Here is a 21,120-nt window from a genome sequence, read left to right as displayed (position 1 = left end):
GGATAGCAAGTTGGCCACCAAGTCAGGTACCTCCAGCACATCTTGCACGGCAACGTCACCTTCAACGCACTCCAAATTGACAGTTACTTTCCCCTTCGAACACATGCTACCGTTATTCGCTGTCCCAATTTGAAACGCCAATTCTAGCTTGCTTTCAACGACTTGTTCTACGCTGGAGCCGACATAACACAACTCTGTACAACTTCTAGTGGTTGTCTCTGCGCTTTCTGACTAAACTTCGTTGCTCTACGGAAAATTGCTATTTCCCGAGTTCTCTTGGTTGACCATTTGGATGCTGAGGGCGATCCAGCGATTTCGGTTGGAGGTTGACTTCCGGTTCACTGGCACCCTGATGACCCAAAACTGATGGTTTATGACAATCGATACTACTCGCCCTAGTCCTCGATGGTTAGGCTAACTTCTAAAACTGAGTTAAATTTGTAGCTAAACTTCTTGCTCCGTAGCAGCACATCTCGTTCGTCATCGACACGCGTTCCGAAATATTAGATCTTATCTTCAGAATTTCATGTACGGTAGTTTGGACGCCTCACTACAACAATCGACTCCGTTCAATGTACCACACAATGTTCTCGCCTGCGACGGCTGCTTTTATTGAATTCCAGTACTTCTGGAGAAGGGTTTCGGCGAGCCAATGCTCTTCCGGCAACGTTTGTTCGAGGTGCTGGGTGTATGATTTGGCAAAATCCGGCTTCTTCAGTCGCTCAAGGTTATACCGAGACGGACGTCGGTACCGTACGTTTTTACCGACAGAGATTTTACCATTACCAGGCACCAGTAGTGGCCAGAGTTGATGTTAGCGCCACGATAGGTCCTGACGTCGAGAATGTCGGAGAAGTGACGTACATCGATCAACACGTGGTCGATTTGCGATTCTGTTTGCTGTGGTGATCTCTAGGTGTATCAGTACGGAAGGCTATAGTAGAAAAAGGTGCTACGAATGGCCAAATTCTTGGAGGTGACGAAATCAATCGGTCGTAGGCCGATCCCATTCTTCAGCCGGTGGGCGCTGAACTTTCCAATCGTCGGCCATAACTGGTCAACCTGAGCGTTCAAATCTCCTATGATGACCTTGACTTGGGCTTGGGCATCATTTCCATTATCTTAAAAGAATGTATTGAAGCACATAAATGCCTTTTTGCAATTTCTTATCTTAATAGGCTGTTTTTCATCACGCCAATCTGTCATGAAACGGCCTACTTTCCTGCACTGAAGTATGCAGTGCGGGACTAGTCATTACGCAACTGAAACAAGTGTTGTAATGATTCATTACACACCGCTTTCTCATTACGCACCTGTTTTGAGTTGCGTAATGAATTATTTCACAACCATTTCTCAGAAATTGTAAAATGATGGTGAATGCATTCCGATATTATTTCTGATACCCTGCAAAAAATGTTGTACGTAACTCGTTGCAGAACTCGATTTATACAGCACTCGTGCTGTAAAAATCATCATTTTGCAACTTGTTCCGTAAACTACTATTTTATTTTTGGACTGAATCGAACAATATACGGATTCCAATTGCGAAAACGCATAACCACCTTGTCAATTTCTGCAGCCCTTCAAACTGCAAAGCCGCTTATTCGTGAGCAATAAGGGGACTTGAGGAAACGCAAGCGTGGAAATAAGTCATGACCGGCACTCGGCAGCTAAACACTACTGAAAATTATTGTCAATATTTACTCGATATTTTCCACTTGGCGTGTATTTCCGCGCACATGCTTTTATCGTGATCCAGATTCAGAGACCAATTGTGTTTTGCAACCACCTCTCTTTGAGTGCTGCAGCATTGGGGTGACCAGTAAGGCACAAAAACCAAGGGTTGAATTTAAGGAGTGATGCAACGGTTCGATGCTACAAGTTACGTGCCTCAGTGCGTCTCTGTTGCCATTGAAAGTGAAAGAGTGACGGTTTGCTGTAAACTGTTTGATAGAGTTCAATTTTTAGAAATCAGATTCCTTTTTTATTTCACACCGATAGTCCCAAGGGTGTGCTTTGTTCTCGGTGGGAGAGGCCATTCTTGCGGGGTAACGCTGTGAGGGGTCTAGTGCATGCACTCCAACGGAAACCAGCGCCGTTACGTGACATATTGCTGCATATGGCCAAAATTTACCCAATCAGTGGCAGAAAACATGGTGCTACCTGTGCACACTCACTCGATACCATTTCCCCCTTTCCTTGCCGAACATGAACATTGTGCTGTTGGCACGGAATAGTGCTAAATTAATTTCCCGAGGAAAAAAATCCATTTGAACAATGATTAATTTTCAACGCACAAAAACGAAGAATAGAGGGAAAGTTTGCCTGGTGTGTTTGTTTTCATATATACAATCAGTAACTAAAGTTAGTAGCCAAATGCTGTTCTTCCATACAAAATGCCCAAGTTTAGATATCGCACCTTTTGGTAGTTCGAATTGGCTGAAATGCGATTAGTGAGCTGCAAATAACCTGAAGTATGTAAGGAATCCATTACATTTCAGTCATTTTTCAAAGAATTTCTCAAAGATGTTTAAAAGTTTAAATAACGCTAAGTTGTAAGTGGTTGGCGTTTTTTTTTTTGCAAATTTGTGTAACTTTGAAAGTAAACAATTTTGTTGAATAAATAAACCACCCACAACTGACCGCTCTTGAATGAAACTAAAACATCTCTCGATAACTTACTTTTGCCTTTGTACCGCCCTCAGAAACTCATTGATAAACTACAGATATATTTCTCTTATAAGCAGGTGAAATCAACTCACCTGTAAAAAATCTGAACTGCTACGGCAAATGAAATGTAATATGTTGTTAACAAAATGTTAATAAAATCTTAAAATTGTTTTACCAAATTAGGATGATAGTGTTGTCTAATAACACAGAACACCTAGATATAAGAAATGAATGTAATGTTTGGAATGAAACTAATAAAGAAATTAAAAAAAAACTACAGATATTCAATTAATTCACTACACACAAATCTTCAGGTTACTTGTAGTTTGTTGTTCACCTTTCAAGACATTTAAGACTACCAGAAGCTAAGGTACAGAGCCTAGAGCCCCAAACTTGTGTATTTTGTATGGAGAAACAGCATTTGGTTACTAACGTTTGTTACGTATTAGCATAAATTTTCACTTTTTGTAATTTATTTATTTATTTCGTCAAGCATAGATGGCAGCCCTGTCGTCCTGCTTAGTCGCGCTTAGTCGACGACTAAGAAGCTTTTCTCAGATTTTTTTTTACAATTTTCGCCCTGATTCATGGTAAATGTAGGAAGAGTGATTAATTATTGCGAGATCATGTGCATCCTAACGCCCTGTAAGACATCAATAGACATTTTCAAGCTATACCAACGCCCTGGAGTAAATTGACTTTATTATACGTAGACCAGATGCATCTGAACGCCCTGTAAGGTATGAGCCCTAGAATAAGCAGACTGTATACTTAGATAAGATGCACCTCAACGCCCAGAGGACATGAAAATTTCAAGATGTATGAACGCCCTGCAGTTATCTGACCTTATCTTTCGTAGATCAAGTAGATCAGGTACATATTGACGCCCTGTTCGACATCAGATCGAAATCATAAGCTGCATGAACGCCCTAGAGTTTGCCAACCTTATCCCACGTAAACCAGATGTAAATAACACCCTGTATGACATCCATGGAAATTTCCGAGTTGTGTCCACGCCCTGGAGTAATTTGACCTTTTCTCACGTAGATCAGATGCATCTCTACCCCTGAAGACAATGACAGCAAATTTCAAACTGTATCAACAATTTGTCCTAAGTAGATTAGGTGCATCTTAATGTCCTGTTAGCTATCAAATTAGATTTCCAAGCTGTATTAACACTCTGGAGTAATTTAATCTTATGCTGCATGGATTAGATGCATCTTGACGCCCTGTAGGACGTCAAATTGAAATTATGTGATATCTCAACGTCCTGGAGTAATTAAAATTCAATCTACGTATACCAGGTGTATCTTAACGCCCTTCAAGACATCAGCTTTGGAATAATTTGACCAGATATCACGTAGATCAGATACACCTCAACGCCCTGAAGACGTTACTTGAAAATTCCTACTTGTATCAACGCCCTTGAGTCTTTTGATTTCATCCTTTGTAGATCACGAGTAACTTGACGCCCAGTAGAACATAAGTTGAACATTATAAGTTATATCAACGTCTTGGAGTTATTTGAGACCAAGTATACTTAACGCCCTGTATGACATCAATCGAAATTTCAGAGCTGTATTGACGCCCTGGAGAAATTTTACTTCGACTCATGTACTGTTCATAACTGCATGTTTGTCACATTCGTAATTTTTGACAATTTTGAGTTAATACCGTGGAGAGTCATCAAACACTTTCGATCAACTTCCTGAAATCTGTGAGTTTGTTCTAAAAAGTTCGAAAAAATTATCAAGTTGTTTTGTCACATTGGTAATTGTTAATGGATAACAGTCACATTGAGATTATACATGAAATTAGCAATTAAATTTCGATCAGAATTATTCTATTACTATTCACCCAGTATAACATATGAGTTGTACAAATTTTCAGCCTCAAATAAGTACTTTTGAGATCTCTGTGATTTTTAGAAAATTTAGTTTCCTCCCATACTACTATAAAATGCACACTTAGTATTCAATTTGCACAATGCCTACTTTTGTCGAATGTTACAAATATGTAGTTATGGGCAGTGTAGATCAGATGCATGTCAACCCCCTGAGGACATTAATTTAAAATTGTAAACTGTATCAACGCCTTGGAGTATTTTATCCTAAACAAATCAAGTTGTATCAAGAATGGAGTAATACAGAAATCAGGAGTAATTTGACCTTATCCTACGAAGATCTGAAGCCTCTTGACGCCCTATAGGGGAAGTGGTGGCAAAATGAACACCGTGCCTTTTACCGAGAAAAAAACAAATTTGATTGAATTTTTATCACGTACGGAAGATGGAGAGCATAAATTGAAGTGTTCGGGTTGATACGGAGGTCAATTGAAGTGAAAATATCATCGAAAACTAAGATTTTAGAAAACCACGTTTGAAAATTAGAACTGACGTAACTTTTAGCTTAGGAGTCTTGAGATTTTTCAGTGAGGTGAATATGGTTGTGATATGATGTCAAATCTGATATCCTTAGATATTTTTATGAATGGGTTACAATCATTAATCGATATATTTTTGGGAATGTTATGAAAATTTTCGAAAATATTTGTTTTGTTCACGTTTTTTGCATGATGTTCATTTTACCTCCAACAGCTGTTCATTTTACCCACATAGTGCAGGAAAAAAGATCATTTTCATCGTTTTTTGCTAATTATAAAAAATGTGAAAATATAGATATTTCAATATGAATTCGTGTCGCTGGTGAGGATTTTCGATGTTGTGCGATAGAACTGTACAAATTCCTCCTTTTTCTATCAGAAATATCCTTAAGATGTTCATTTTACTACCCTTTCCCCTAGGACATCAGATGAAAATTATAAACTATATTAAACGCCCTGAAATAATTTGAGCTTATCCCACTTAGCTGAACTGCATCTCAACCCCCTGTAGAAATTGATTAACTGTCCAAGTTGTATCAACACCCTGCAGTAGATAGCCGTTATTCCAACTACAGGGGATAGGCAAAATGATTGAGATAGGCAAAATTTTGCCCAAATTCAAATGCTTATAACTTTATGAAAAATGGATGAAATTGGATGCATCTGGAAGCAGTCGACGGCAAATTTGGTCCAGTTTTAGGAACTTTGTTGGCCATGCATATTGGCCACTGGACACCGGAGATGTTCCGGATTTTCTGAGGTCAAGTCCAAATGTCATTTTTTCTGTCGCTTGTATTTTTGTGTGGTGTAAAGTTAGATAGATGTTTGCAATTTTCCTAGAAACTAGAACTAATAGGAAGTTGAATGCCACCGGACGCATTAAGATTGGTTGGAAATCTTCAGAAATATGACCATTTAAGTAAAACTGGTTCCGGAAAGCATGGTCAGTCATGTTTGTATTTCCAATCATGTAAATATTATCCGGAGCTATATCCAAGCGGACACCAACCTTAAAAATGATGTTTCCTGCAGCGTATTCAGAACCATTAGATGCACAGACCACTCTATAGAAGGTTCCAGGTGCCCTGGGGGAAGTGGTCAATTAGGAACATATCCGGAACCATATCAATATGGGCATCAAACTTCATTATTTTCAAAGGTTATGCTTTCCGAAGCATTTCCAGCATCACCGGCTGCCATAACCACTTTATAGTAGGTTCCAGGTGCCCCGGGGGATATGGCCAATTCGGAACATGTCCGTTCATCTGTTTAGAATCACATTCTACCATAAACAGTAAGATCCATGTGACTTGGAAAATGGCGAGCATTTTCAGAACCACAAGATATAATAATCGTTCTATAGTATATTCCAGGGGCTCCTAGAGATGTGGCCAACTCGAAACATGACCTCATCCCCCAGGGCCCATGGAACCTACTATACAGTGGTCATATAAATAAGTTGCACTGTAAATACTTCTATTAGCATCACCTTCAAAAATCTTGATGTTTTTACCCATATTGATGTGTTTTCGGACATGTTTTGAATTGGCCACATCCCCGGGGCACCTGGAATCTACTATAAAGTGGTCATGGCAGCCGGTGGTGCTGGAAATGCTTCGGAAAGCATAACCTTTGAAAATCATGAAGTTTGATGCCCATATTGATATGGTTCCAGATATGTTCCTAATTGACCACTTCCCCCAGGGCACCTGGAACCTTCTATAGAGTGGTCTGTGCATCTAATGGTTCTGAATACGCTGCAGGAAACATCATTTTTAAGGTTGATGTCCACTTGGATATAGCTCCGGATAATATTTACATGATTGGAAATACAAACATGACTGACCATGCTTTCCGGAACCAGTTTTACGGAAATAGTCATATTTCTGAAGATTTCCAACCAATCTTAATGCGTCCGGTGGCATTCAACTTCCTATTAGTTCTAGTTTCTAGGAAAATTGCAAACATCTATCTAACTTTACACCGTACAAAAATACAAGCGACAGAAAAAATGACATTTGGACATGACCTCAGAAAATCCGGAACATCTCCGGTGTCCAGTGGCCAATATGCATGGCCAAGGAAGTTCCTAAAACTGGACCAAATTTGCCGTCGACTGCTTCCAGATGCATCCAATTTCATTCATTTTTCATAAAGTTATAAGCATTTGAATTTGGGCAAAATTTTGCCTATCTCAATCATTTTGCCTATCCCCTGTACATCAGGTACATCATTATGTCCTAAGGATAACTATTGAAAATTCTAAGCTGTATCAACGCCCTGGAGTTATTCGACCTTATTCCATGCGAACAACGCCTACTTGGCGCCATGTATAACATCATTTGAAATTTCCGAGTATTCAGGCCCTGTAATTATTTGACCTTGTCCTAAGTAGATCAGGTTTATCCTAGCGCCCAGAAAGCCATCAGTCGAAATTTCTAAGCTTTATCTAGGCCGCAAAGTAATTTGGCCGTATCTGACGTAGATCATGTAGATGCTGTTAAACTGTAGCAATGTCCCTGAGCAATTAAATATTACTTCACATCAGGGTCCTGAAATTTCGTATCAATGATGCGAAATCTGCGATTTTTCGCACGTAAGGAGAATGCTTTTTTTTCGCTCACACCAATTTTCCCTGGAGCCACGATGGAGGATAACCGGATTTTCATTTTAATTCCACTTTGATTTTATTCCACTCTGTGGATAATTTATTTTTCACTCCATCATATTTTCGCACACCAGCTGCTCCCGAGAATAATCACTATGTGGATAAACAAAAACTAGTGCCGGCGACTGGATTCAAACCTAGAACATTACTAAAAACAACTCCGATGCGTGCACGCTAACCGTGTGGGACAAAATTTAGATTCTCGCCCCAGTCCACTTTTTGGATTGCATTTAGGTCCCATACCAAATGTGCAAAATTTCAGCTCGATTGGAGAAACTATATTTTAGCGCCAGCCGTTCAAAGTTTGTATGGGATTTACTATGGGAAAACTTACTTTACTCCCATTGACCTCTATACAAATTCTGAACACAGTTTTTTACGATTATTAGACCTAAATGCAATCTAAAAAGTGGACTGGAGCAAGAATCTAAATTTTTCATATAACCGTGTCCCAGGCTTTGTCGCTTTGTTTTGTGGACGGATAAAATCGCAAGGCAGCTTATCGCTGAAAATTGCTGTGAGGGATAAATCCATTATCGTGAGAGTGAGTGAGAATTTGGAAGCCTGCTTCACATAGATCTTCTCGAGGTCATGAGCATGCTAACGCCTTAATATATCCCGGAAATTGTATTGTTTCACCTGATTCTACACAAGTCTACGTAAGATAAGGAAAAATTATTCCAGTGCGCTGATATAGCTCAATATATGATTGTTTGTTGGACAACAGAATGCACTTGATCCCTTGAATTTATTTTAATCATTTAATAAATTTACGGTTCAATTTTCTGGATAGATGTTTAGAAAAAAATCACGTTGTCCTTAAGACTACGGTTGAAAAATGTGTGGACAAGAACCAAAAAACGTGGTTTATGCACAGAATTGCATCAAGGAGAATTTATGGGTTAATCCAGATAAGCCCGCGTCGGCGACAATGAAATTTATACAATTGAAGGCGACCCAAATTTGTACAAGAACGCAGTAGACAATAAACTTCTGAGTAGGAGTTATCATATATCTTGTTTGATCTTTGATCAAATTGTGGCATGCATTTCAATATTGTTTTAACGAAAATTTAATAGAATTAATTTACAGAATGTGTCAGGATATTTGGAGCCTTCTTGAAGTAGATTTTATTAACAAATTTTTGTATGGCACCAACTTAAATAGAGGCGTCCAGAAATTACAACGGTATGACCTTTAAAAAGGGTTTTGGGGATTAGTATTACGAAAATAAACGATCTATAAAAAAATCACTAAACAACAAACTGGAATGATTAATGATAGTGACGAATTAAATCCAGAATGAGTCGAAAAAAATAAAAATCGTGCTCGATAGTCGTCGATTTGGATTAAATTTTGCACACGTTTTAGTTTGCTAGAATAAGTGTTTTCCATAGAAAAATTGATCATTTTGACTCAAGTGTAACTTTTGAAAATGGCCTATAATTTTTTGCATGTAACCTATTTGAAAAATTCAGCAATGGGCCAAACCAAATAGAGACGTCTCCGGCCGCCCAGGCCTTACGCCAACCAGTAAGGTAAATAATTAAGTTCAACGCATCAATTTGATTGAATTTTTGATTGAACAAATAATGTATTACAATTGTCTTTAAAAAATATGTCTCTGTCCTATAAGTGTCGAAGTTTGCTTAGACCGAGATTTACGATTCGTGACTTTGACTGATAGGGTAATTCTTCCGTTTCGGTAACCTCCAGAGCAGGGATTGTTTAATTGGCTCTTTATTTGGGAGATAACTAATTTCCTGTGCAAGTGTGACAAAATTGTATAAATATTTCAGAGATTAGTTTCATAATTTCAGTTATGTAGGCCACAAATTTTGTTCTGAGAACATTATATAATAGATACTGTTGATCAACACTTACGTTTAGTTCCCCTAGTTCAGATTCAGCGGGTAGTAGGGGTCTTTTACTGTTATAACGGAGCTGCAATAACATGTACTTAAATTTTGGAAGAAATTTCATAGTTTGTCATCGCCTTACCGGTTTAAGTTCAACGTTTGATTTGAAAGGTATACTTTTAGATTGGACACTTGTCTAGGATGCTTTGCCTGGTTGTTTTAGGTTATAATAAGTAGTTCTAATTAGTTTTAAGATCTGGTATAATAGATTCTAGTTTACCTTGCAGCGCAATTAATAATTCAATTAGTTTAGCAGTAGATTTTAAGTTATCACCATAAATAGATTAAGTATCAAGCTAATAAACTCAACGTGTATATACTTCGCTAATAGCTTTCTTTTTCTCCTTCTGTACTCACGGACAGTGACAGACGGTCGTTCTGTCACTCTTTACCAGTGTTGCTAGAACCGCAGGGGCAGGGATGCTGTTGAGGCACTATCAGAAAGGGCGCGTGCTGTCCAATAGGGCAGTCCACAATAAGGGACGATGCGCTAGAACAATAAAAAATGATTGAGATTATTTATTTTGCCTGTTTGATATAGTTAAACAGCTTCGTGTTTCTTGATCTAAAATTGAACATTGGAAACGACCTCATAAATGCCTGGGAGTAGTAGCGCCCTCTTAGCTATAGTAACGCCCCAAAAAAAATACGACTAAGTAGCTCAAACTTTACGACCACAGGGCTGATAGATGGACTACCTACAATAATTTCAATACCTTCTTAAATACTATTGATTACTTCTGTTGCCCTTAAGTCGTTTTTTAAGCTGCTCTTTGGACATAGTAATGCCAATGTACATTATACTGACGCATCATACGGTTTATTGGTCCGTTTTGTGCATAATGCGTACTGCATGATTTTTCGGAAAAAAAATTCTTATTCTTGAATGCCGAGAGGGTGTGTAGAAGTTTAATTGAGAGAGAAGTGCAGCAGAGTCTACACGGTTCGAAAAAATGTTGTTTATAAAGAGAATCATTGAGATTTCCCGGCGTTGCTTAAGTGTTTCCAAGTTGATGAGCATGCAGCGGGCTTCATTCGACGGAAGTGGCAGTACGGTCCAATCAATTTCCGAAGGGCGTATAAAAGGAGATGCTTCTGTACTGATTCTATGCGTTCTTCCAATTTCACACTTTTGCACAACTTGATTTCCTAAAAATACTTCAAATGGAGGTGTTACATATATTCGACTAAATGCTATGTTTTGACATTTGACATGTTTTGACATTTTGAGAACCTTGGGGTTACCCCCAGAGGTTACAGAAATGGGTGCTGATAATTTATTTTGAAAGCGCACTATTTGTTTCCAATGTTATAGATGTGACGAACGATGTTTTCGGCAACCGACCTGGCAACGAAATGAGGACTATGCATTAATGAATGTTTGCCCTTTACTGGCATATACCAGATTTGCTGTTATGTCTGAAACAAACTTTTGGGAACTTATTATCAAAAGACACAGTGTGTTTGTTTGACTAATTGGGACATGAATTTGCGAAAAAATACGCGTTCTAGTGAGACTCGAACTCAAAACTCCGTGTACGCTAGACCGGCGCTTTAACCAACTAAGCTAAAGAAAACATTATGAATCTGCAGAATAGAAAACCAAACTGAACCCGAGTACTAACTATTAAGATGATTATAGAACGAAGCCACACCTAAAATTTTCAAGAGCACAAGACTTGAGAACCAAACAGTGCTCCGCTTTGAAAATATATCCCATTGGTCACCATCAACAAGCAAGCAATATGATTGATTTTCAACGCGAACTGTTGTCAGATTCTCCAGTCCTGTGCAATTAGAAATACCAAGTTTGGCATCGTTTTATAATCACCTTAACCCGTCTCTTTTCGCAAATTCATGTCCCTTTCGGACTTTGATGCCAAACCCCCAGCACGCTCGCGTTTGTATCTCCCGATTACAAGTGAGAGCGAATTGTTTTCATGGATACTGAGTTCTTACGCTCTACAAGCCGAAGCCGAATTTAAGTTGAGCTCTCAGTGCGGTCGCACGCTCTACGACCAACTGCGCCGTATTTTTTTTTCGCAAATTCATGTCCCAATTTGTCAACCAAACACGCTGTGTCTTCTGATTATAAGTTCCCAAAAGTATGAGGACTATGATTGGAAACTCGGAACCTGGAATGTCAGGACGTTAAATGAACCCGGACGAGTGAGCTTTTTGGCTCATGAATTGCAGAAGGTTGGAGTGAGCTTGGATGCTGTTCAGGAAGTAAGATGGAATAAAACTGGAGAACGTGAATTCAGAGTGGTGAATCCCGTCATAGTGGCAGCGATAAGGCAGAGCATGGTATCGTATTCATAGTGATCGGGAAACAGATGAAGCGAGTTATGAGGTGGAAACCGATTAATGAACGAATCTGCGTATTGAAGATACGGGGCAAATTCTTCAACTACAGTCTGATCAACACGGACACGGAGGATGCGTTTTATGATTGTCTCGACAAGACCTACGGAGAGTAGTAGCCAATTGATCAATTTTGCATTAGCAGTCATGCATTTTTGGAAGAAATTTTCAACTCGGAAAGATCCTCAACTGATGAGATTAGAACATACGGCCTTGAGCATGGTATTGCTGAAATGTTTCGTTAAGACCGCACGGGACGTCATAATAATCACCCTATCCATTTGAAGAAGCAAATCTGAAGTACCACTTCATAAATCGATGTGAAAAATTTATCATATATTTCTACATATGTAGTGCACAACTCATAAAATTTTCAGCTTCACTAAAACTCGGCATTTGCTTCTGCAAAGTTTAAGATTGAGACAAAAGATAGTGAAAATAACACTGTCTCCCATGTTACCTTAAATGGATATACATTTCGATTTATTTACAATAACCTGTATTGCTCTGCTTTGAATTTGTGCGGTGAAAACTGACTTTCTTGTCATTTGGGTTAATTCACATACCGTGCACCCCCGCTAATTTGAACGGTACCTCATGCAAACCATCGGGGTTCATTTTTAATTTGAACATCTAGTCACCCTAGAATCGTGTTTCTTGTAACCTTTTTCACTGTTTTGTTTTGATTTTGTGTTCCCTTCCACAGCGTTCCATTTCACTTTACTCCGTTCCATGAGCTAAATGACGTGAACCATTTTTAATCTGAACGACGTGCAAATTAGCGGGGTACAAATTAAAAAGTGTTCAGATTAAATTTGGTCAAACCAACGGGGGTACCCGGTATTTCATAACGCCGGAAATGGCATTTTTGATACCCAAGCACTTCATTGCTAGATCGACTGTTTTTATTGTTTGATTAACATCGCTCAAAGTTGAGAAGAATTAACATTTTGTTTGATATAGACTTAATTATAGGGTTTCAATAGTTACACTTCGATTCTATAATTTCTGGAAAACAAAAAAATGCGACGAAATATCATCAAATGCAATGTCAAGATTATTGTTTTGATCTATTCGCTAAAAGATACTTCTTAATAAACTTGGTATAATATAGATTTTTTACTTAAGTGATTCTATATTTTTATTTTATCTGTGATAATTTGGAAAATAACTTATGATTCTTTGGCGCTTACGCCACTCATGAGATCAATTAATTGTGAGTAATTTTTGCCAACATAAAAGTTTGCCTTCTCCAATAATTTTTAGAAGAGATCAAATTTTTATGAAACCAAATTTACAAATTTGTGCAAATGCCACTTATGTGATTACGTTTATCAAATAGGTCATTTATGTCATTCATAGCCCTGATGATGCCTGACAACTTTCCTATAAACATCATTGAGCTAAAACGTCAATAACGGAAGTTATGATTTTTGTCCCGAGGTCCCATACATTCGAAGCACTGTGCGCCGTCAGAGAGGCCCTTAAGCAAATTGAACTTGATTCGATCCATTCCTGGAGCGGAACCCGAGCAGGTGAAAAAAGCTTAGTAATAGCAAATTTTGATATGGACATCTAAAAGTGATATTAACTTGATAGATATAAGAGATAAAAGATCTGAAAATGATATCTAAAATTTACTCTTGGAATAGCATTAGCATATCATATTTAGCTTTTGTAAGATCTAACCAATATCAGCGAGCTGTTCATTTGATATGCAAACATCAAATTTTGCTATGGATCAGAAGTTCCAGGAATAAAATTTTGATATTATCATCAGATCTGTTATCTCTTATGTCAATCAAAACAATATCTCGATTTGATGGTCAGAACTTTGCTTTTGCTCGGGAATTGATACATGAAAGGAGAGCAAGTGAGAATTCAACCATCGAAAACGGTATATCCAAGGCGTCCCTATCCACCGGAATATCTCGACGCACGCGATCAACAGGAACGGAATCCGGACAAACTTTCTTAGCGAAATCGATAATCCACCGAGGACAGCTCTGTCGACCGTTATTAGCCGACAATGTATTACGCATTTTTCTTCCGACGACGATCTAAAGCGTTCACAACGAGGTCTCGCGTGATAATCTGTTGTGTTCCATTGCGTTCAGGGACAAAATGTTGAAAGACGTCGAAACCCAAAACGTCGAATGCCAAAATGTCGAATCCCAAAACGTCGAAAGGGATAAAACATCGAAGGGACAAAACGTCGAAAGCAGTATTTTTTCAAGCGAAGATGACTTTAACGTTGCCAAGGACAAAAATGGTTGCGATGCGAACGGCGTTAGAAACAGCAAAATTTACTAGGGAAAGTGTACCAGTTATGGCCATAGTGGTTCCCTATTTGGCCATATGCAAAATATGGATAACTTTTACATTTTTAATCTTTCTGAATGTTTTAAAATCAAGATTTATCCTTTATCTTACTGCTAAAACACAAAAGATTTTTCAAAATGTGAAGGCATTCAAGATATCACGTATGGCGAAATAGGGAACCACTATGGCCATAACTGGTACACCTACCCTATGTTCATTACAGTAAGCATTGAATAAATTTAACAAAATGTCAATCTTACATCCAGAAAAGAAGCAATACAGCCCTCCGAGAAGAAGATTAAAAAAGAATCCTGAAGTTGAAGTAAAAATGATATTGCTGTGTGCGTTTGAAATGCAAATATCAAATGCGGGAACACTTAAGGCGGTAAGATTTTTAATAAGGAAGGCGAAGTCAAAGATTGATTTTCTTTGCCAGGTTGGCGATGCTATGGATCATGGTTGCTAAGTATCCTTTGGATACTTTGTGTTACCGCATTTGAAACCCAGTTGGGCTGGATTTGCACGTCAAACGCAAACAGCAATAACAAAATCTTTTTCACCAGATGCATAAGAGTTTGTATATTTAGAGCGTAAGCATTACTCCATGGCTGAATTTGTTTTATATAAAACAAGATAGTTTTATTTCAATAAGTACAGACGTGTTTTATTACTTTTGTGAATATTTTCCAATTAAGTTCTGTTGTAGTTAAGTTGTAACCCATTCCAATTAAATTCTCAAAAATCTGAGCCGCAATTGTTTAAAGATGAAATGAATTTGCTACTGGTTGAGCTATCAGTTGATAAATAGTGTATTATTTATTCTTTCAAAATACACTCATTCCTTCAACAAATTGATGACATAAACTTGATCAAATCAACTACTTGAATTTTTGACAATTAGTGAATTCTCTATCCTTCAAAATTTAATCGTTTTTCTATCGAATAGGAATAATAAAATAGATTTTTTAATTCGCTTTTCGAAGACATATCCAGCAAGTTTTTTCAATATATTCTACGGAATAGACATGTATACTCTTGGCAGCATTGATTTCTTTATGTGGAGCATGTATATATATTCATATTGTATAAATACCAAATAGGAAGATCAATGCAAGCATCTATTGATAGTCTTAGTTCAATACATGCGCAATGAATGTTTGACTATAAGTAGCATTTTGACATGAAACTCCAATAATTTTTTTAAAACTTAAAATTCGAAAAAAGGAAACCTTTCGACAAGTTTGTGTTATTTTCAATTTAATATTTAATTCCAGAACAGCTAGAAATTACAATATCAAGATGATAACATTGAAAATTAATATGCAATACTGGACAGAATAAGGTTCACATTTTTCCATACAAAATGGATTAATTTGAAGGCATAGATCTCGGTTTCTCGTGATCTGATTGATCTCAAAATGCTCACCGTAGCTTAGAAGTAACCTCAAATTTGCTAAGCTATAAGCTCAGAGCTTTTCATTACAAACTTTTGAGTTTTCGCAAATCTGCAATTTCGATAAAAACAAAAGATTTGAATTCAAAATTATTCTTAATTGGAAATACTTAGAATGTTTAATTTGATGAGGCTCACAAGTTTATACGAAAAGATTTTTCAGTAAAACTGATTGTCCGCAAAATATTTCATGCTAGTTTTCACAAAATGAAGATTTCCAATATCTCAATATTTTGTGTTTCAAATATTGTAATTTTTAAGGTAAATAAAACTAATGACATTTCTGTGGTGAAAATTTCAGGTCAATCAGATCACTAGACTAGACTAGACCACTAGATGCCAAGATCCAGATGATTTATTCTGTCCAGTATTGCATTTTTCACTGCTTTAAATGCTCCAAACATTGTAAAGAATTTGGATTTTCACGTTACATTTTTATCAATTTTCTATTTTTTCCATATTGAACATTCAAGTCGACGTTTTGTTTCACATAATTCATATTTATCTTTTCGTCGTTTTGGCATTCGTTGCATTCGCTTTGTCTTTCGACGTTTTGTCCTTTCGACATTTTGTCCCTTCGACGTTTTGTCTTTTCGACGTTTTGGCATTCGATGAACCGTTCATTGGATGATAAGACTGTTGTGTTCCATTGGAAATTGGAACTACGATCGGCAAGTGATCACTACCATGGGGATCCTGGATTACCATCCATGAAAAATCCAGCGATAATGAGCTTGAACATATTGAGAGGTCTAAACGGCTATCCCTAGGTTTTCCATCTTGAGCTGGAGGTGCACCTCGTGTAACTTCCCCAGTGTTGAGAATTGCCATATTGAAGTCGTCGCTACGTCACTTTTTTTTTAAATTACGTCCATGTGTCCATGTCCAACCAATTTTAAATTGAAGATGACGAAAAATTACGTCGTTTGTGCCTTAAGTTTACGTTACTCACTTCAATGTGTCGGGCATCTATGCCGAAAATTTAACTCGATTGTTCCTAAATGTGCATGCTCTGGAAAATCGGGTTAATTTCCTAGCCGACCAAATCCACAAACCTGAACATGATATGGCCAAATAGGCGCCGCCCACAAATTACGTAACGCTCTAGTGGGAAGGGGGAGCAAGCTCAAGCGTTATGGCTCATACAGTGGATCCACAATTAAGAATCGTCCACAATTTATGAATCAGCTGACTTTAAATGACAAAATAACAACAAAAATCTACACAAAACATCACGTAAACAATTTTACTCAAAATAAATTATAAGCGAAAATGTTTCCGTGATGTTTTGTGCTATTTTTTACTGTTATTTTGTCCTTTAAAGGCAGTTGATTCATAAATTGTGGGTGATTCTTAATTGTGGATTCACTGTACAACAATTTAATATTTTTCCTACAAAAAGCGTTACGGAGGGGGGTGAGGGAGTCACAAATTTTCTATTTTATCGTTACGTAATAAATGGATGCCGCCATAGCAGCGCGTTCAAAACTACAGCAATTTGGGCCATGAATTGGTTTGTGTCATATACTATGATTAGATAAAATTTAAATTTATTTAAAGCTTGATATTCGAACAAATCCTCATAGTTGGCAATCGCTAAGAAATATTTGGTTTTTGATTTGAATCTAGTAATTAAAATGAAAATAAGCATATATGTAGTCACAAGCACATTATTGAATCAATTTTCAATCATCACGTCTTCAATCCACTCCAAATAGTGAACTACGCTTGTATAGACACCAGGATGGTCCTTGGTGCCACAGTCGGACGCTCCAAAGCTGACAACTCCCAGCACATAGGTAACCAATCCCTGCTCGTACATTAATGGTCCGCCAGAATCACCGCGACAAGAATCCTGACCGAATTCTCCTCCAATACAAAGCTGATCATGCGACAGACTTATTCTTTGGGGTTTGAACACAACATCACAGATATTTTTGTTTCTGCCCAACAGATTGACGTGTCTTTGTATTCCGGGTGTGTCTGAAAATTAAAAAAAATAAACACATGATTCACACAATACTCATGATGCTAACGAAGATCACTCGTACTTTGGTCAGTCTGTCCCCAACCAGTAACAACAAAGCTTTCGTTTTCTATTTGAAGCTCTTGAATACTTTCAACGAATGGCAAACACATCGGAATAACATAATCTGTAATTTGCACATCACGTTTTGTTTTCAGCAAGCCAATATCATGCCTCATATTTGGATTGGTAATCGAGTACGAGGGATGCGGGAATTGTTCCTCTATCTTGTATACAGCTCGGCATATTCGAACATCGTTCATTGTGGTGCAATTGGCTTTTTTCTTCGTATTCCATTCATTGAACCGCACGCTGTGTCTGTAATCGATTGAATCATAGTTAGAGTACTCATCCACTATCAATCCAAGCTATTATTACACTGTCAGCTTTCTTGGAACTCCAACGATACAGTGAGCTGCCGTCAACACCCATCGATGATGAATAAGCGCACATCCACATTGCACCTCAAATTTTCCTCTGGTATTTCTGTACTGAATGACTCCGGCCCACGGATAAACTCCAATATCAGTCTCGTAGCCTCCAAATATACGCTGCTGAATTTTCGCCACTCCACATCCTTCCACGTTTTGAATCACTGGACAACATATCTTAAAAGGAAAGAACTTTCAGTACAGACATTAGCAGTACAATGAACTTTCATAACTACCAAAGGTAACGGAGGTTTCCCGGGAATTTCCCCACATTTATTGTGATCTATGAAGCTCCATTCTTGGCTCGTTCGATGTTCGGATCGCACAATATTCAAGGCATACTGGCAATCTTTAACCAACACACAGCGGCCACTTCTACTACTGCTTGTGGTACAAGTGTCGTTGAGTTCACTTCTAACGAGAAGAATTCCCCAATTTAATAACAGCAACCGAACCAAAACAGAACACATTTTTATAGCGACTAAGAGCGATAGCGTCTTATGCTTGCGACGCTGGATGCTATACTAGTAAGTGCACGTTCAATCTCATTTTTTGCAAAATATTTTTACCATGGTGATACTGATTATGCACACTTCTAAAGGCAGCGTGATTGGACTCCGTTTACTTGGCTAATTAGCTTTAGCTAAATTGAAATTGAGTTTCTTCCCTAATCTTAATTTTTCAATTATTTGGTTGTGCATGATTTGACTCAAATAATGCGATAATAAGGTTGTATATTATCAAAACATGACAGATTGCGGAATTTATCTAAGAACGGTACCTATAAGCAGATAATGTGACTAAGTGTAAGTATTCCATAATCAGGCGGTTAACGCTAATCGAATTGTTTCCTTTCTGTATTGGATTTCCAATCGCACAGTCATGTTCATAGAAGCGTTTGTGAATTTAATGATGCCATCATAATCACATGGAAAATAATTGTTGAACCACGACTTCTGCGCTACAAATCACTACGGGACATCACTACCGTACATCGTAAATATTGCGTAAAATAACATTCACATTGTTGTGTGATAGAAGCACTGGTTTTGGCAGGTTTTGACCTTAGCGCCAATTGTAGCCAATCTGTTCTACACAGTACATTTGCATGCAACCATATGTGTTTCATAGAACAATTTCATTTGTAAGTGCTACATTCAATCCCACTGAAATGTTATAAAATTATTATAATTTATGAATTATCTTCGTGTAACATCAATTAGTTTGATAAAACCTTGTCAACGATGTTACGCCAATTTATCTGGTCCATGGCTATGTCCACCAAATTCGATTTGGTCCACGCTTTCCATATCATGTTGCACCCGATCAAGCCACCTCACTCGATGTTCTCCCCGCCTTCTTGTACCAACCGGATTCGACGCGACCGCCATCTTTGCAGGATTGTTGTCCGGTAGTCGTTTAACATGCCCTGCCCAATGCATCCTCTCGGCTTTTGCCACCTTCTGAATACTGGGTTCGCCATAGAGCCTAGCGAGCTCGTGGACCATTCTCCGCCGTCACACACCGTTCTCCTGCATACCGCCAAAGATGGTCCTAAATTGAGACGAGAAACGCGAAGACGGTCTTATTTTTCTGTGATTGCTGTTTTTTTTTCTTATTCCACTTTGTGTTTATATTATGCGCAAGTCGTTCAAACTCTCACATGAACCTCTCAGCAAAAAATGATTGCGTTTGCATCACACCGAATCATAAATAGTCTTTTGAGTGAAATTCCATGCCAGCAAACGTAGCAGACATTAGAAATAACTAATCTTATGTTTAGATTTATCAGCAACTTTGGAAAAAACTGCTCCGCCGACTGAGGTTTTTAATAACAGTTTAATTGTGAATACAATACTTTTCACTTTTGCAGCCATAAAAACGGCGGGCTGCATTTGACGTTTCGTGACAGCGGAATCTGGACTGCATATGACGTTGATATTTTTCCCCTTCGCTAGTTTCTCTGAGGTCCTAAGCACTCTTCGTTCGAATACTCCAAGTGCTTGCAGGTCTAGCAATTCTAGCATGGTTCATGCTTCATGTTCATAGAAGACCACCGATCTTATTAGCGTTTAATACATGGTACATTTGGTACGGGGATGCAACTTTCTCGATCGCAGTTTCTTCTGGACAACAAGGATCCGAGGTAGACGAACTCATCAACCACATCAAAAGAACACTGCGGGTTCTGTCGCGCTCGGTTATGCATATCAGCATGTACTTTGTTTTTGACGCCTTCATCGTCAAGCCGACTTTTGTCGTTTCACGTTTTAGGTGGATGTACAGGTCTGCCCCCGTTCCAAATGTTCTGCCGACAGTATCCATATCATCTGCGAAGCAACCAAATTGGCTAGATCTTGTGGAAATCGTACCTCGGTTATTGAGCCCGGCTCTCTGTATGATACCTTCTAGCGCGATGTAAAACTGCAGGCACGAAAGTCCATCACCCTGTCGAAGACACCGGCGGAATTTGAACGTCCGAATGTTCGTCCGAAATCTTCACGCTATTCTGCACATCGTCCGTCGTTGCTCTTTATTAATTTTGTGAGCTTCCCAGGAATGCTGTACTCGTCCATGATTTTCCATAGCTCTTTGCGGTCGATGCTATCATAAGCCGCTTTAAAATCGATGAACAGGTGATGCGTTGGGTTCACGGCATTTCTTGAGGATTTGCCGTACAGTGAAGATTTGGTCCATCGTCGAGCGGCTGTTTATGAACCCAGCTTCATTATTTCCCACAAACTCATTTGCTTTTGGTGATAGACGACAAAAGATAATCTGAAATAGCACTTTGTAGGTAGAATTCAGAGAGTGATCGCACGATAGTTTTCACATTCCAGTTTGTCGCCCTTTTTGTAGATGGGGCATATGACCTTTTGCTTCCA

General features: G+C 38.3%; 1 protein-coding gene across 1 annotated transcript; it reads right to left on the bottom strand.

The window, feature by feature from the left end:
• Positions 1–17,288: 17,288 nt before the first annotated feature.
• Positions 17,289–18,773, bottom strand: LOC5567561 (melanization protease 1). The gene is made up of 4 exons (XM_001657501.3): positions 18,472–18,773; positions 18,183–18,412; positions 17,830–18,122; positions 17,289–17,761 (listed from the first exon to the last, which is right to left on the bottom strand). Exons 1-4 carry the CDS (start codon positions 18,703–18,705, stop codon positions 17,457–17,459), a joined length of 1,062 nt encoding a protein of 353 aa, XP_001657551.2. The 5' UTR covers positions 18,706–18,773; the 3' UTR covers positions 17,289–17,456.
• Positions 18,774–21,120: the final 2,347 nt, after the last annotated feature.

Source organism: Aedes aegypti, chromosome 1 (genome assembly GCF_002204515.2).
Source record: "Aedes aegypti strain LVP_AGWG chromosome 1, AaegL5.0 Primary Assembly, whole genome shotgun sequence".
NCBI classification, from domain to species: Eukaryota; Metazoa; Arthropoda; class Insecta; order Diptera; family Culicidae; genus Aedes; species Aedes aegypti.
This window is presented reverse-complemented; position numbering and strand designations above follow the sequence as displayed.

Excerpts from the sequence above, each read along its gene's own strand:
- LOC5567561 (XM_001657501.3), bottom strand. The coding sequence starts at position 18,705 with ATGTGTTCTGTTTTGGTTCGGTTGCTGTTATTAAATTGGGGAATTCTT. Across the intron at positions 18,123-18,182 it reads GTTCCAAGAAAGCTGACAGT|ACACAGCGTGCGGTTCAATG; the intron begins GTAATAATAGCT and ends AATCGATTACAG. Across the intron at positions 17,762-17,829 it reads TTGGGGACAGACTGACCAAA|ACACACCCGGAATACAAAGA; the intron begins GTACGAGTGATC and ends TTTAATTTTCAG.